This window comes from Radiomyces spectabilis (assembly GCF_025331425.1).
Source record: "Radiomyces spectabilis strain NRRL 2753 chromosome Unknown BYT42scaffold_7, whole genome shotgun sequence".
NCBI lineage: Eukaryota > Fungi > Mucoromycota > Mucoromycetes > Mucorales > Radiomycetaceae > Radiomyces > Radiomyces spectabilis.
This window is the reverse complement of record NW_026251932.1, coordinates 906,200-919,168: the sequence shown is the minus strand read 5'-3', so window position 1 is coordinate 919,168 and position 12,969 is coordinate 906,200. Positions and strand designations below refer to the sequence as shown.

Here is a 12,969-nt window from a genome sequence, read left to right as displayed (position 1 = left end):
GCCAATAAAACAAAGATGCTCTAAAAACATACTTTTTTTTCTTTATTAATCTATTTTGAATCATTATCGGTAGAACTTTTAGTAATAATGACCGTGGGTGCTTTTAGACTATTCATTAGGGCAGGCAGGACCTCCCGTCGCCATTGATCCTTGCATGCCTTTTTAGCCCGGCCGACCGCCATCGAGATACGGTCCCATCGAAACGTGGCCATATTATTCAATTGCTTGTCTTGTACAATCGCTTCCAACAGTTCCAAACGTTCAGCGTCTTGCCACCGTGGTTTGCACAATAACCTTTCGGTACTGCTGGAATACCCATCACTGCCCGATACCGGAGGCGCTTCTTCCTTCTTGCCGCGTTTTTTAGATGTATTTCCGAAACTTTTGCCTGTTTCGTGGTTCCGCCAACTTTTCCGACCGAGTGTCATGGTCGCCATTCGACGCACGGATCGAGGCGTTTCCGCCATGTGCGTTTCTGTTTGACCCTGTTTAAATGCCATATCCATAAATCGCATGGCTTTCTTGCGCGTAATGGTGCGACGAAATTCGGGAGCGCATGGTTCCTTGACGTGAGGCTCGGCGATGTAGCGGTCACTGTGGAAATAGGCCGTATGGTCCTGAGCGGTAGGTAACTGTTCGTAGGACGCTGCAGGATGGTGGATCGATGGGTACAGCTCGGCGGGATGGTATTCATCGGGAGAAAAGATGAGCTGTGAAAATGGCGGAAGGCGTGTCTGAGGTGACGAACAATTCAAGGAGGGGGTAGGATTCGGACCGGTTGGCCCGGTGGACGATGCAAACGAAGCTGTAGACAATGAAGGACTGGAAGAAATGGATGATACCGATAATTGAGAGGCTAAAGATGTCAATGATGTGGAGGCGTGCGTATACATTGGGCAGTGCAGCTGCAGCAATGCTTGTGCAGCGTCTGTTTCGGTGACATGCTTGCTGTCGGACTCAGTCGTAGGTAAATTGACAGGTACATGGGATAAAAGATCATTCATGACAGAGGAAAAGAAAAAGGACCGCGAATTGTTCTGCTTGAACCATGGGATGGCATGGCTTGTCGCTTTTTATATATAAAATCAATGTCAATGTCACTTCATTGTCGGGTAATCCTAATTATGGGGTTCATGCAAGTCTCCTCATGTTTTTTTTTTCTTCGTTCGGACTAGAATATCTCATACACATAATGCACACACACGTTGGGCTATTGGATGTGCAGTGATATAAGGAAAAACGAGCAATTAAGACCACCTAGCCATATTTTCATTCAAAAACATAAAATAACCTTTGCAAGTCATGGAATAAAATGGGGGATCTAAATGGTTGACATTCATTATAAAGTATTGCTTAATTTATTTACATGCATGTCCAAAAAAAGCACAGCTCACCATAAATAGAAACTTTATGTTTTATTTTATACGCTTTAGTCGTGTCCATAGTTTTCTTATCATTCATGATTTTATTGATTTATCGACGATATCAATGGCAAATGGCCACGGACGTCGCATTATCATGACAACTGAAATCCTTAGCTTGCTTTTTCCAAGACAACGCATTATATGCAAAATGAACATTGGTCTTAACAAACAACTTTATTGACGTTCTCCTTTTTTATGCTTTAATTACAAGTGTGCTATTTTTCAGGATGTGTCAAATGAAGCATCAAGATGTCAATGATTGTATCTTTTTTTTTATCGGAAATAACCTCCCTGAAGCACATGAAAAAAAAACGAGCTATACTAAGCTTTTTTTTTTTTTCCAATTACCGTTCGTCATTCGTTTTAAAACGCTTAAAGCAGCGTGAAAGAACGGTCATGCACTTCGAAATGTTATGCTCGGACCTCAGCGTATGATAAAGAGACGAAAAAGAAAGGTTGAATGGAAACAAAATGAGAATAATTTATTGCTTGGGATGATATGATGGTTATTTTACTTTTTGGATTTCTTTTTGTCCGAGTCTTCGCCACTTGTGGATGCCTTTCGCTTTTTGCTGGATTCACCATTCACCGCCAAAGGCACTTCGGGCGGCACCACTCCTCGATTGCCCACACTCAATACAACATGAGCGCTGCCTGTGCGTTGTTGTCTTTCAAGAAGCGCTCCTGCCAAATTCAACGGCGTATCGGTGCTGCTCATCATATTCAGTTTCAACTCTTCCTCGATCTTCTGCATGCGTTTCTCCGTCTTTAGCTTGCCAGACGTCTTGCCGTGGAATTTATGGGACATGAAACGGAATGCCTAATAAAAAAAATCATACATTAGTCGCTGCTGCGCTAAACTCTCCCCATGATTGTTTTCTCAGTAAGATGCAATGAAAAAATCCTACCTCTTTGGTATTCATTTGACGACCTTGTTCATCCACGTACACAAGATTGACATCGGGCTTGTAATTCTTCATACGTTCTTCCACTTCCCGCAAACGTTCGCGTTCTTCCATTTCTCTTTCACGTTCACGTTCTCGTTCTCTTTCCTTTTCGCGATTGCGATCGCTTTCACGGCCACGATCCGAATCACGTCCCTTGTGTCGCAAACGTTCCTTTTCTCGTTCTCTTGCTCTTTGTGCCTCACGCTTGCGCTCTTCATTCTGCCATCGAATCTGCGCGGCTGTACGCTTATCCTTCTCTATCTGCTCTTGGGTGGGCTTCGCAAGGAATCCTACCGTAGCCCCACGTCAGTATACCTGTTTTGTTTTTCTCTAATTATCTACTCGTACTATTTACCTTTTTGTGTCAACAAAGATAAAGTCGCCGCTAATCCTCCACTCACAAGAGGTTCTTCCATGACAGTGGCTGGCTCTTGCTCGTTTTTGATCGTAGCCTGATCTCCGCTGCCGGCTTCGTCGGCGGTTTCTGTGGATAGTTTCGTTTCTTGTTCTGCAGATGGTTGTTCTTTCAATGTCTCGGGCGACTCTTCTTCTTCTTCTTCCTCCATGGCCGTCACAGGTTTATGTGAAGATGATGCTGTTTCTGGACTTTCGATGCCTGGTGTTTCGCTGCTCCTTCGTTGGTTCTCGCGAGGTTCTCGTGCAAATGCCGGTACGACGCCCAATGAGTTGACAAATTCGCTCATTTCTGACAACACCAAACCACCCTCATCGTCTTGAGCGTCCTCTCGTTCTTGTTCACGAGCTTCGGCAATACTCTGTGCAATTTCTTCGGGGGTCATCTTCTTTAGTTGTTTTTGCTTCTGTTTATTCGCTGCTCGTCGTGACCGGGCTAATGCAGCTTGTAATTCATCGTCGTCCACAAAATTGGCTTCCTCATCGTCCATGGGCGATCGTCGTTGGCTCGCATTCTGTGTCGATGGGGCCGACTCGTCTGTGGCGGGGGGTGCCGATGTCAAATCGTCTTCGGGATCCACGGCGGCCTTTCTTCTTACTTTCTTCTTCTTCTTGGGCTTTTTGAACGATAGACTCACTTCTTCCTGGGTATAGTAGTCTTTGATCTCCTGCATCTTCTCGTAAGCGAGGGTTTGCGCTTTTAATTTTTCCGAAATAGATTCTTCGGGAGCGTCTTTTTTAACGTTGATAGTGCCTCGTTGACCAATGGTGAAACCTTGATTTTTCTTATCATCATCTTCTTCATACTGAGGCAAGATGCTTTGTTTAGCTCCTCCTAATAAAAATTCTTCATCGTCATAAGGATTATAACCTGGTTTCTTCTTCTTTTCTTCCAGTTTCTTTCGGAGGCGTTCCTTTTCTTCGACCTGAATGTTGGTCAATTCGTCCATATCGTCATCGCCTTCGCCTTCATCCATGATATTCTTGTCCTTCAATGTCAGCACCATCTCGCCGCCTTCGTCGAATTGAGACAAATCGTGAGCCACTCGAAGGCCGCTCAAATCGGTCGAAGTATATGCATTGGCGCCATTCTCGAAGGATTCGTCCATTTCGGCTAATTCGCGAGCCCGCTTTTCCGCCAATTCTTTCTCACGTTGCCGGCTTCGCCTAATCCAGTTCAATGTACTGTCTTCCTCTTCGGTCTCCTCTCCGAGACCTTTACCTTGTAATTTCTCCAGGTTTTTCTTTCGATTCTTGGATCTATGGTCAATGACGTCGCATGGTCAGCTTTCACCCGAGTCGAGCATCCGACGAAAATAGAGAAAAAGGTACTCACTTTTCAATACGGTCTTTGATTTCTTTTGCTTTTGCTTCCTTTTCTTGATCTTGTTTCATGCGTTGATAATTCTCATAGGCTACTCGATCAGGATCCACCGTTTCTTCGGTATCACCAGCTAGCGGTGGTAAACCGAGCTTGGCTCGCAGAGCACTAGACAAGAAAAGAAAAGAAAAAGAAGTCGTTGATGAGTAACTATTGTCAGAAGTTATTTCTAGTAATGGAGAGCTTACTTGGTCTCCTCCAAGGATATCGCATCAGCCATGGTAAAGAATTGAAAGGCGAAAAATCAAGGACGCAAAAAACAAGTTGTTCCAAAAAGGAGGGAATGGAAATTCGACTAATCCTTCGTTCATCCAAGCATTGCCATTGGATATCCTGTGACTGCTTTATTTTGACATTAGGGGGCATCGCTGAATTTTCTCAATTTCTTGTCACTTAGCACAAAAAGGCCGAAATGCAAAATGCGAAGCTCTCTTTTTTCATTTCGTTGTACAAAATTTTCTTTAAAGTAGCTCGGCGCTTTTTCTTCCGAGAGAAAATAGAAAAAAAAAAACATTTTGCATGAAAGAAAAAAGACAAGCCCATTTCAAGTACTGCTAGATCATCGCGGGTTAGGATGCTTGTCCTTATGAGTGATACCTTTCGGCGTCACCAGTGGTGCAAGAATAAACGGCCAAGAATACAGTAGTCACTCGTGTTGAGAAGGCCACATCATCCCGATTACACCTTGTTAATCATCTAGCGCACAAACTGAGGTGGCACAAAGTCGCACCATAAAAAAAAATTACAAAAAGGATGATCTTCTTTTTTGGGGGCTTAGATAACAGCTATCTTTCTTCTTTCTTCTTCTTCTTCTTCTTCTTCGGCTTTTTTGGCATTCTCATTTAAAAGCCCATATGACTTATTCACCGGCAACTGTCTTGGATGCCACACGTCAGGCTCAAGCGAGAGACATTAATGCCCATGTTTTAAGCGCCGTCGGCTGTCAAGGAACGGGCAAATCCAGTCTATTGAATGCCATTGCGGGAGAGTATATCTTTGCAACGGGAAGCGGTGGAGTAGGTGTTGACCGTTGATTTGTACGGACTGCCTTTGGTTTGTGAATGTTTACATGGGTACTTTGGATAGGGCACCACACAAACGGTGCAGGGTGAAATACGACGATGGTATACTTCAACAAGTCCCGACTATTTCCATTTAATTGATACCCCGGGTTTAGCCGATTCAGTCGTCGATCGCAACGCCATCCATGAAATGACCCGTTACATTCGAGGGCTGGAAAACGGTGTTAGTGCCTTTCTGTTGGTGCTGAGCATCAACGAAATCAGGTATGTTAAGATGGGGAAAAAAAGAAAAAGCGCACTTTTTTATTCAGGATCCGAGATTTTTTAAAACTCCTTCGTAACGCGACTCGTACTCTCCGATTGGGCTATAGATTGGATGCTTTCACTCAGCATATGTTAGGCTTGTTGCAGGAATTGCTTGGAAGGAAGTTTTGGAAATTTGTGGTGCTTGTTTTCACTCATGTGGATGAAGAGGTATATGATGAAATGAGCGAACATCGAGCTCATATTGAAGATCCACAAGGTACGCAGGCTTTTTTGGAGACGTGCTATTTTTTTTTTTTTTTTTCCATGTGCAACAAGCGCTCGGTGTATATTCTAAATTAGAGATGAATTCATTTCTTTAGAGGGCTTCGTCGCCGAGTTGCGTCGTATATATAAGCTTTCGTCCCGATCGTTTGATCCTCAGGTTATTTTCACCTCCACTCGTAACGTACGAACCAGCCGACATACCCAGCGTTACATTGAAGAACTACGCAAAGCTGTCCTTAACTGCGAATTGCAAAACGACAACAAGCGGTTTACTTGTCCACTGCTCCGAGAGGTTTTAAGCTTGAAGAACGAACAAGAGAAGCGTGAATTCATCAAACAGAGTCTTAGAGAAGCTTGGAAATCACTGGCCTTCACTCCTTGTCGTTTACAATAAAAAAATAAATATAAAAAAATGACTAGGAAAGGGAATATTTTTTTTTTTTTCGCTGTGGTTTCGCTTCCTCTTGAAAATCAAAGCTTTTCATTGGATATACGAAAATGAACCCTTGGCATAAACCGATTCAAATGACACATCCACCCTACAAAAATAAAAAAAATCTTACATTATGAAAGGAAAAAAAAAAAAAAAAAAAGATATTGATAATTTTTTTTTTATTTGGACTTTTTCTCCCTCCCTTGCTTATTTATATTTTTTCTTTTGCAGATAGCAGTGTAGTTTTTTCAAGCAATAATGAAATTTGCTCATTCACTTATACTGAATGCTGTGCCGGAATGGATCGACCAGTATGTCGAGTAAGTTGGCCCTCCGATTGGAATTCCCATCCGGTTTTCTCGGTATGATAGGCGTAGCAATCCGCTCACGTTTTTTTCTGTGTCTAGTTATGACCATTTAAAGAAGATCGTCTATCGTGTGGAGCGCGAAATTGTGCAACAACCGGCCAGACGCCGAACCAACGTACCGATCATCATGGAAGAAGGTGAACAAAAGACCGAACAGCAAGAAAGCTTGGATGAGAAACGTCTCTTGTGGACAAGGGACCAGCAATTCACAAAAGCTCTCGATGAACAGCTGGAAAAGGTCGTTAAATTTTACGCCAAAAAGGAAACCGAGATTATGCAGGACGCAAGAGCCCTCAATGATCAGTTTGATTCATTTGGTGTCTCGTTACCAACTCTTGAAACGATACCTCACGGCAATGAAAATGACTTGAAGAAGCTGGATACACAGACCAATCGACGGGTATCCACCGTCTCCACCCAATCTTCCATGGATACCGTCGACGACCCAACTGAACAGAATCTGGAAGGTACCGAGCTGGGCAATATGCAATCCTTTACCACCCCCAGTTCACTCGGAAGACGAGCCACCACGTCCATGATTGAGCGGCCCTCCGAATCCCAGCCAACCACACCGGAGAGAACGACAGTGCGACGCCGAGCCACTACTGTTGAGGACGGATTTCGCCAACGCAACGAAGCTGCTCCCAACCGCATCATTAATCCCGGGCTCTCTTTTCTCAGAAGATACGGTTCACACCCTTCCTTGATTGGTCCAGCCGAAGGGATCGAGAACTTTAACCGCCTTTACAATTTCCGTGCCCATTGTGCGGCCATCTACATTTCACTATCCGAACTCCGATCCTATGCCATCATGAACCGAACCGCCTTTGGCAAGATTCTCAAGAAGTGGGATAAAGTCACCAACAGCAACCTAAGGGAAAACTACTTTGACAAGATTGTTATGAACGCTGACCCGTTCAAACCAGAACACCTTCGAAGGCTAAGCAATGCCATGCAACTCATCGCGGATATGTATGCCGCTATCTTTACCAATGGCGATGTCAATTCCGCTTTGGCAGAACTGAAACTCCACATGCGCGATCATATCCAGTTTGAACGCACCACTGTGTGGAAGGATATGATCGGTCAGGAACGTCGCATTCGCGATGCACACGTAGAAGTGGCAGAGACTCAAATCAAGATTCCTTTCATTCACACCACGATCAGCAAATCCGTCCTCACGGATTTCATCACCTTTCTCTTCAGTCTGGTGGTCTATATCATTTTCATGTCCGTCGATGTCATTGGCGACCGTGAAGCGAACAAGTGCCTCGCCCTTCTCCTGTTCTCCGCTTTACTATGGGCTTTTGAAAGTTTGCCGCTCTATGCAACCGCCTATCTGATCCCATTGATGATCGTGCTCATGGATATTGTCAAAATCGACGGCCAAGTAGTCTCCGCCGCAGTGGCGGCCGAGGCTGTGTTTTCGAGCATGTTCAATGGTACCGTCATGGTGTTACTAGGTGGATTCGCCATCGCCGCTGCGCTCAGCAAGCACGGTATTGCCAAAGCATTTGCCGCCGTGGTCATGAGTCGTGCCGGTACAAAGCCGCGTTGGGTCATTCTCGTCAATATGTATCTCGCCACCTTTTTGAGCATGTGGATCAGTAACGTCGCAACGCCCGTCCTCTGTTTCTCATTGGCTCAGGTTAGTTAATTCATTTCTTGCCCTTATGATTGAAAAAATACTCACATGAATATGATCGTACCTTTAGCCGATTCTGAGAACTTTACCACCGCATTCCAAGGTCGGTCCTTGTCTTATTCTCGGTATTTCTTTGGCAAGTTGCATCGGAGGCCTTGCATCGCCTATTTCTTCGCCTCAGAATATCATCACCATTAACCTTATGGACCCCAATCCTGGTTGGGGCCTTTGGTTTGCAGCCGCATTGCCTATTGCTATCATCACCGTGGCCACCACCTGGGTCCTGCTTTTGTTGTATTTCCGACCGGAGCATGGAACACCGAATATCAACAAGGTGAAATCCCAGGTTGAGGGCAAACCGAGTTTCCGCCAAGTGTGGGTATGTTTCATCTGTATTTTGACCATCGCCTTGTGGTGCGCCGAATCGGCCTTGGCCAACTTCTGGGGCGACAACGGAGTCATTGCTGTCATTCCTTTTGTGTTGCTGTTTGGCACCCGCATGCTGACCAAGACGGATCTTAATAATTTCTTGTGGTCGGTGGTGGTCCTGGCTCAGGGTGGTATGGCCCTTGGATTTGCCGTTAAAAGTTCCGGATTACTGGATATTATTGGTCACCGTATCGCCACGGGGGTCGAAGATCTCCAAGTACTTGCGATCATCTTTATTTTTGGCATCTTGGTGCTGGTCTTTTCCACCTTTGTCAGCCACACCGTGGCCGCCTTGATTATCTTGCCCATTGTGAAACACGTCGGCGAGCAACTCACTCCTCCCCGACCGAATTTGCTCGTCATGGTCACCGGTCTTGTCTGCTCCGTCGCCATGGGTCTGCCGGTTTCAGGATTTCCCAATATGAACGCTATCATGCAAGAAGATGCTGCGGGCAAAGCCTACTTGAAGATCAAAGATTTCATTCTTTGTGGCATACCAGCTTCAATTGTCGCCGGCATTATTGCTATTCTCTTGGGCTATGCCATTGTCAGTGGCGTGGGCTACTAAAATATTCTTTCTTTTTTCTTTGCATGCATTTTTCATATTGACACACCGCTTTTCAAAACCATCATGTAATAATAAACACATCTCATCTTGTAACTCTCCAGATACATAGTAGAATAATGGAGCGTGCCTAAAATTCCATTAAAGGAACTATAAAAGTGGCTAAAACTCTGTACGGGAATCTGGAGTCTTGATGGGAAATAATGTGGCGAGAAAGAGAGACTTTGCACTGCAGACAAAATTATCTCAGCCAGCAACAGAGGAGCCAAACTCCACACTTCACTTGCATGCCAATCGTGCAATACGGTGCGGAACAGGGACTGTATGGCAACCAAGAACATCCCACGTGTCGGGATACAACAACAGTGAGCGTCTTTTAAGCATTCAGGCGGGGTCGGTAATGAACCATGTTTAACGCCAGTAACGAGTGCTTTTTAAGCAATACATTTTATGATCCTTTCTTCATCGATTTTAAAGATCGACTCGTTCGTTTGCTTTTTTAATAGTTGGACACATCTAATTACAGGCTAAGGTTCATAAACTTTCTCTTGGAAAAGCACATCCACCATTTGCTAGGCTTTCCATCCACAAAGGTCTGTTCCACTAATCGAGATGCGATTTCCTGACGAAGTTGTTGCACGTATTGTCTTAATTGATCTATTATTGGCCATTCATCGGGGGAGAGATGGCTCGGTTAGTATCATGTCAGCCAAAGTGATACATAGATCTGACGTACCAGCTTGAGATCGGTCGGGAGGAGGAGTGTACATGGCATTCAAGGGAAAGTTGGGATCTCCGGGAATAGCGAAATTGGAGACAGCCAGTGTGCTCAACTGCTTCATTGCTTCACCTTGAGGTGTTGCTTTGTTCAACTTGCCCAAACATTCGGAAATAAAGAGGATGCAATAGATTAACACACGATCGGCGTTGCCTTTGATTTCAAAGTTGCGGAATAAACAGTTGGCTCGGAAAAGGCTCAGAGCTTCATCTACGATATCTTCGCTGTTTGGATCGGCTAAAGCAGTTAAAAATGAATGAGTTGGCGACTCGATGCGGACATGTAAATTTTTCCCAGTTGTCGTTCTCTATATATTACCCATAGGCGCGTTGCCTCTGAATTTCGTTTTTATGGGGAGCAGGAACATGTTGCCAATGGATTGAAAGTCGCCATCGTTAAATTGTGAATGATAAGCCTGCAATGAATAATAATAGCAACGTCAATACAAAAAAGCTGCCAATGCAAAAAAGGCCTTGGCGTTGGATGGGTTGCTCGGCTTGCTTGACTGTATCAAAAGAGGTAGAGCTTCCCATCCAACTCGTCAATCCCTGCCTAAATGCATAGTGCAACTACATTACCGGCATCTTTCCAAATATTCTGCGTTAACAGGTTTAACGGTCAATGCAAGCACAGAATAGAAGTAAGAGGTTGAAGTTCTATGGCGAAAAAAGGATAGAGAACATCTCTCGAACCCAGCACAGCACGTTCAAACGCCGCCCGAAGGAACGACATGACGTCATTTTGGAGAGCCCATTTGGTGCAGCTTTGAGGGAATGCTGTTGACATGACGCAGCTTCTTTATACTGTCGTCCTCTTATCAATCCACTGATTATACGTTCATGGATAGAGAAAATATTTTGGGCTGGATGATCTGTACGGTGGCTGTAACATGAGTCTGGTTTATTGACGTTGGGATTCATTCAATATAGTTATTCTGATCTTGCGTCTACTGGTTATCTTTCATTTGCTTTTTTCAGTCTATCTTTTTTTCTTATTTTCATTGACAAAGGTGTTCATTAATCGTTTCGTTTCGCAAAATAGAACTCTATTGCAGTGAACAATATACTGGGTTTTTTCAATTTTGAACCCATAAAAAAGAGCATTTGCTACCCTTAGAATACTCGATGCCATCATCCTTCTAGACTTAGGAGTCATGGGTGGATAAGTACGCATGAATCACGGATAAAATCAATAGAAGCATTGTTTTGACTGGTTTTGATACACTAGTTTGGTTGTACGGCTCAACGTTTTAAGTGGAAAATATATTCGTTAAACCAACAAGTTATATAAACGTAAACATAAAAATCGCTGATTTATTGCATTACAAAAAGGGTTTTTGAATTGCAAAAAGATACAAAGATGTCCTAATTTAATTATTGCTAAAGCATGTCTTGACACCCTTCTTCTGAGGGGAAGTTCCTTGGTTAAGCCAGTTATCGAGTCCACCGTCACCCAAAGCATCGGCAAGTTTTTGTGCGTTGGCAATGATAAAGCCTCTGTTCAACGAAAAGCGCGCAAACTGCATTTCGTAGGTTTGAGTCTTCACAGTTGTCTTACCACTCTGGGTCTTGGTCATGTTGAGAGTCACATAGTTGATAAAGATGACGAGCGTACCATCCACATTGACGACAGGCGACTGGTCAAACAGAGACTTGTATGCATTTTGCTGCGACTCGGACATGACCGCGTTGACCAAACCTTGGATGGAGCTGATAACCTGGTTGATATCAATTTTGAGATAACCCTCGTAAGCTTCCTTGATGCGGTTTGCAATAAGGTTGATGTTGACTTCATTCAATTCGAATCTTTCTCGGGATGAGTGCTCGAGCAAGAAACCGGGGAAACGGGAGACATCTGAAATGTAATCCATAAATTTCGACGCGGTTTCGGCTTGGGATAAAGAGGCCGGGGTGTAACCAGTACGGCTGCCACTGTAGGTAAGGATGGTACCGACGGCATCAGGATGATTCTTGGGATTTTGGAAAAGATCCAAGGAGGTGCGCACAGTATCCGACGTGTTCTCGCCTTGGAAGAAAGGATGAGCCACCCCCTTGTCAGCATTGTCCACATTGGGAGTTTCAAGGGGGGGTGGGGGAGATTTCTTCTAGCCAACCAGTTGTCGAGTTCAGCAGCGGTGCGTTCGATTTCTTGGACCATGATTGTTGTTATGTTTTCAAAAAGCAAAGGAAGTTTTGAATAATGAATCGACAAGGTACAAATCGTCTGTCGTATTTATATCTTTAATGATCAACCCAACCCACAGTGAAAAAAAAATATACAGTCCTCGGTCTTAATCGATGAATATATCCGTCATGTCTCGCCATTGGCATGGCGACGAGGTAACATTCACTATTGCCTTTTTGTAAAGCTATCTCCGTGAACTTTTTTCCCATCCTAATTATACACACCCTTGAAAACTCCTCTTCTAATGCCCTTTTTTTTTTTTAAAAAAAAAGGGCATTACCAATGCATGACCGCGATAAAGCGCCAATCAGATTTATCGTGTCATCAAATTGACTCGGAAAGATTCCATAGAAAGAAATACGCTTCTCCTCTGTTCAGGTCGCGTAGATTCTCATAGGTTATCTTTGGTACTTTGTTTGCGTAAAATTCTTCCAAGTTTATCGTTTGTGTGGGTGTGCGAAGATGTTCCCAAACATACCCGAAAAGAAAAACTTCATGCAAAACGAGTGCACCCATCCAAAAGAGCGAATGTAAACAGTCTGTGGGTCAACCGATAAATTTACGCGCCACCACCAATCACAGCCACCCTCCGCTCGGATGTACCTGTTAAAGTCGCCATGTCCGCATGATCTTGATTTTAAAAAAGAAAACGAATCGATCCTTCTTTTCTTGTGTAACGAACGACCAAAGAATAATCTCGATTGTATCCCGCGCGATTTTTTCACTCGCAAATGGACACTGGCTGACCCTTTATGCATAATTTGAAATTTTAAAAAGCTAACCAGTTTCAGAAGGTCTCCTGGATGAATAGATGCCAACTTTTAGTTTTTAGTTCTCTTATCAATGAT

At 44.0% G+C, this 12,969-nt stretch overlaps 7 protein-coding genes across 7 annotated transcripts; 2 read left to right on the top strand and 5 right to left on the bottom strand.

Moving 5' to 3' along the window:
- Positions 1-32: 32 nt before the first annotated feature.
- Positions 33-1,316, bottom strand: BYT42DRAFT_571345 (uncharacterized protein). The gene has a single exon (XM_051568487.1). The coding sequence runs from the start codon at positions 1,002-1,004 to the stop codon at positions 51-53; it is 954 nt and encodes a 317-aa protein (XP_051423038.1). The 5' UTR covers positions 1,005-1,316; the 3' UTR covers positions 33-50.
- Positions 1,317-1,935: 619 nt separating this feature from the next.
- On the bottom strand, positions 1,936-4,386 carry BYT42DRAFT_497801 (SART-1 protein; the record flags this gene model as incomplete). Its single annotated transcript, XM_051564521.1, has 5 exons — positions 1,936-2,244; positions 2,333-2,661; positions 2,727-4,045; positions 4,122-4,274; positions 4,355-4,386. 5 exons carry the CDS (start codon positions 4,384-4,386, stop codon positions 1,936-1,938), a joined length of 2,142 nt encoding a protein of 713 aa, XP_051423037.1.
- A 535-nt stretch (positions 4,387-4,921) lies between these two features.
- BYT42DRAFT_571341 (P-loop containing nucleoside triphosphate hydrolase protein) lies at positions 4,922-6,257 on the top strand. Its single transcript, XM_051568486.1, has 4 exons — positions 4,922-5,182; positions 5,253-5,452; positions 5,560-5,711; positions 5,815-6,257. The coding sequence occupies exons 1-4, from the start codon at positions 5,021-5,023 to the stop codon at positions 6,111-6,113; spliced, it is 813 nt and encodes a 270-aa protein (XP_051423036.1). The 5' UTR covers positions 4,922-5,020; the 3' UTR covers positions 6,114-6,257.
- Positions 6,258-6,302: 45 nt separating this feature from the next.
- Positions 6,303-9,306, top strand: BYT42DRAFT_353934 (SPX domain-containing protein). The gene is made up of 3 exons (XM_051563194.1): positions 6,303-6,472; positions 6,560-8,168; positions 8,236-9,306. Exons 1-3 carry the CDS (start codon positions 6,411-6,413, stop codon positions 9,160-9,162), a joined length of 2,598 nt encoding a protein of 865 aa, XP_051423035.1. The 5' UTR covers positions 6,303-6,410; the 3' UTR covers positions 9,163-9,306.
- Positions 9,307-9,408: 102 nt separating this feature from the next.
- Positions 9,409-10,596, bottom strand: BYT42DRAFT_571331 (ARP2/3 complex 21 kDa subunit). Its single transcript, XM_051568485.1, has 4 exons — positions 10,516-10,596; positions 10,256-10,352; positions 9,896-10,174; positions 9,409-9,816 (listed from the first exon to the last, which is right to left on the bottom strand). Exons 1-4 carry the CDS (start codon positions 10,519-10,521, stop codon positions 9,680-9,682), a joined length of 519 nt encoding a protein of 172 aa, XP_051423034.1. The 5' UTR covers positions 10,522-10,596; the 3' UTR covers positions 9,409-9,679.
- Positions 10,597-11,306: 710 nt separating this feature from the next.
- Positions 11,307-12,094, bottom strand: BYT42DRAFT_546360 (uncharacterized protein; the record flags this gene model as incomplete). Its single annotated transcript, XM_051565878.1, has 2 exons — positions 11,307-11,987; positions 12,092-12,094. The coding sequence occupies 2 exons, from the start codon at positions 12,092-12,094 to the stop codon at positions 11,307-11,309; spliced, it is 684 nt and encodes a 227-aa protein (XP_051423033.1).
- On the bottom strand, positions 11,996-12,919 carry BYT42DRAFT_571326 (uncharacterized protein). Its single transcript, XM_051568484.1, has 2 exons — positions 12,725-12,919; positions 11,996-12,660 (listed from the first exon to the last, which is right to left on the bottom strand). Exons 1-2 carry the CDS (start codon positions 12,738-12,740, stop codon positions 12,446-12,448), a joined length of 231 nt encoding a protein of 76 aa, XP_051423032.1. The 5' UTR covers positions 12,741-12,919; the 3' UTR covers positions 11,996-12,445.
- Positions 12,920-12,969: the final 50 nt, after the last annotated feature.

What these genes read in the sequence shown, in the direction of transcription:
- BYT42DRAFT_571345 (XM_051568487.1), bottom strand. Translation starts at nt 1,004, where the DNA reads ATGAATGATCTTTTATCCCATGTACCTGTCAATTTACCTACGACTGAG.
- BYT42DRAFT_571341 (XM_051568486.1), top strand. Translation starts at nt 5,021, where the DNA reads ATGACTTATTCACCGGCAACTGTCTTGGATGCCACACGTCAGGCTCAA. An exon ending in TTGCAACGGGAAGCGGTGGA is followed by an intron (nt 5,183 to 5,252) that starts GTAGGTGTTGAC and finishes TACTTTGGATAG; the next exon opens with GGCACCACACAAACGGTGCA. An exon ending in CTGAGCATCAACGAAATCAG is followed by an intron (nt 5,453 to 5,559) that starts GTATGTTAAGAT and finishes ATTGGGCTATAG; the next exon opens with ATTGGATGCTTTCACTCAGC.
- BYT42DRAFT_353934 (XM_051563194.1), top strand. Translation starts at nt 6,411, where the DNA reads ATGAAATTTGCTCATTCACTTATACTGAATGCTGTGCCGGAATGGATC. An exon ending in TGGATCGACCAGTATGTCGA is followed by an intron (nt 6,473 to 6,559) that starts GTAAGTTGGCCC and finishes TTCTGTGTCTAG; the next exon opens with TTATGACCATTTAAAGAAGA. An exon ending in TCTGTTTCTCATTGGCTCAG is followed by an intron (nt 8,169 to 8,235) that starts GTTAGTTAATTC and finishes TCGTACCTTTAG; the next exon opens with CCGATTCTGAGAACTTTACC.
- BYT42DRAFT_571331 (XM_051568485.1), bottom strand. An exon ending in CAGAGGCAACGCGCCTATGG is followed by an intron (nt 10,175 to 10,255) that starts GTAATATATAGA and finishes TAACTGCTTTAG; the next exon opens with CCGATCCAAACAGCGAAGAT. An exon ending in TCCCGACCGATCTCAAGCTG is followed by an intron (nt 9,817 to 9,895) that starts GTACGTCAGATC and finishes GGCCAATAATAG; the next exon opens with ATCAATTAAGACAATACGTG.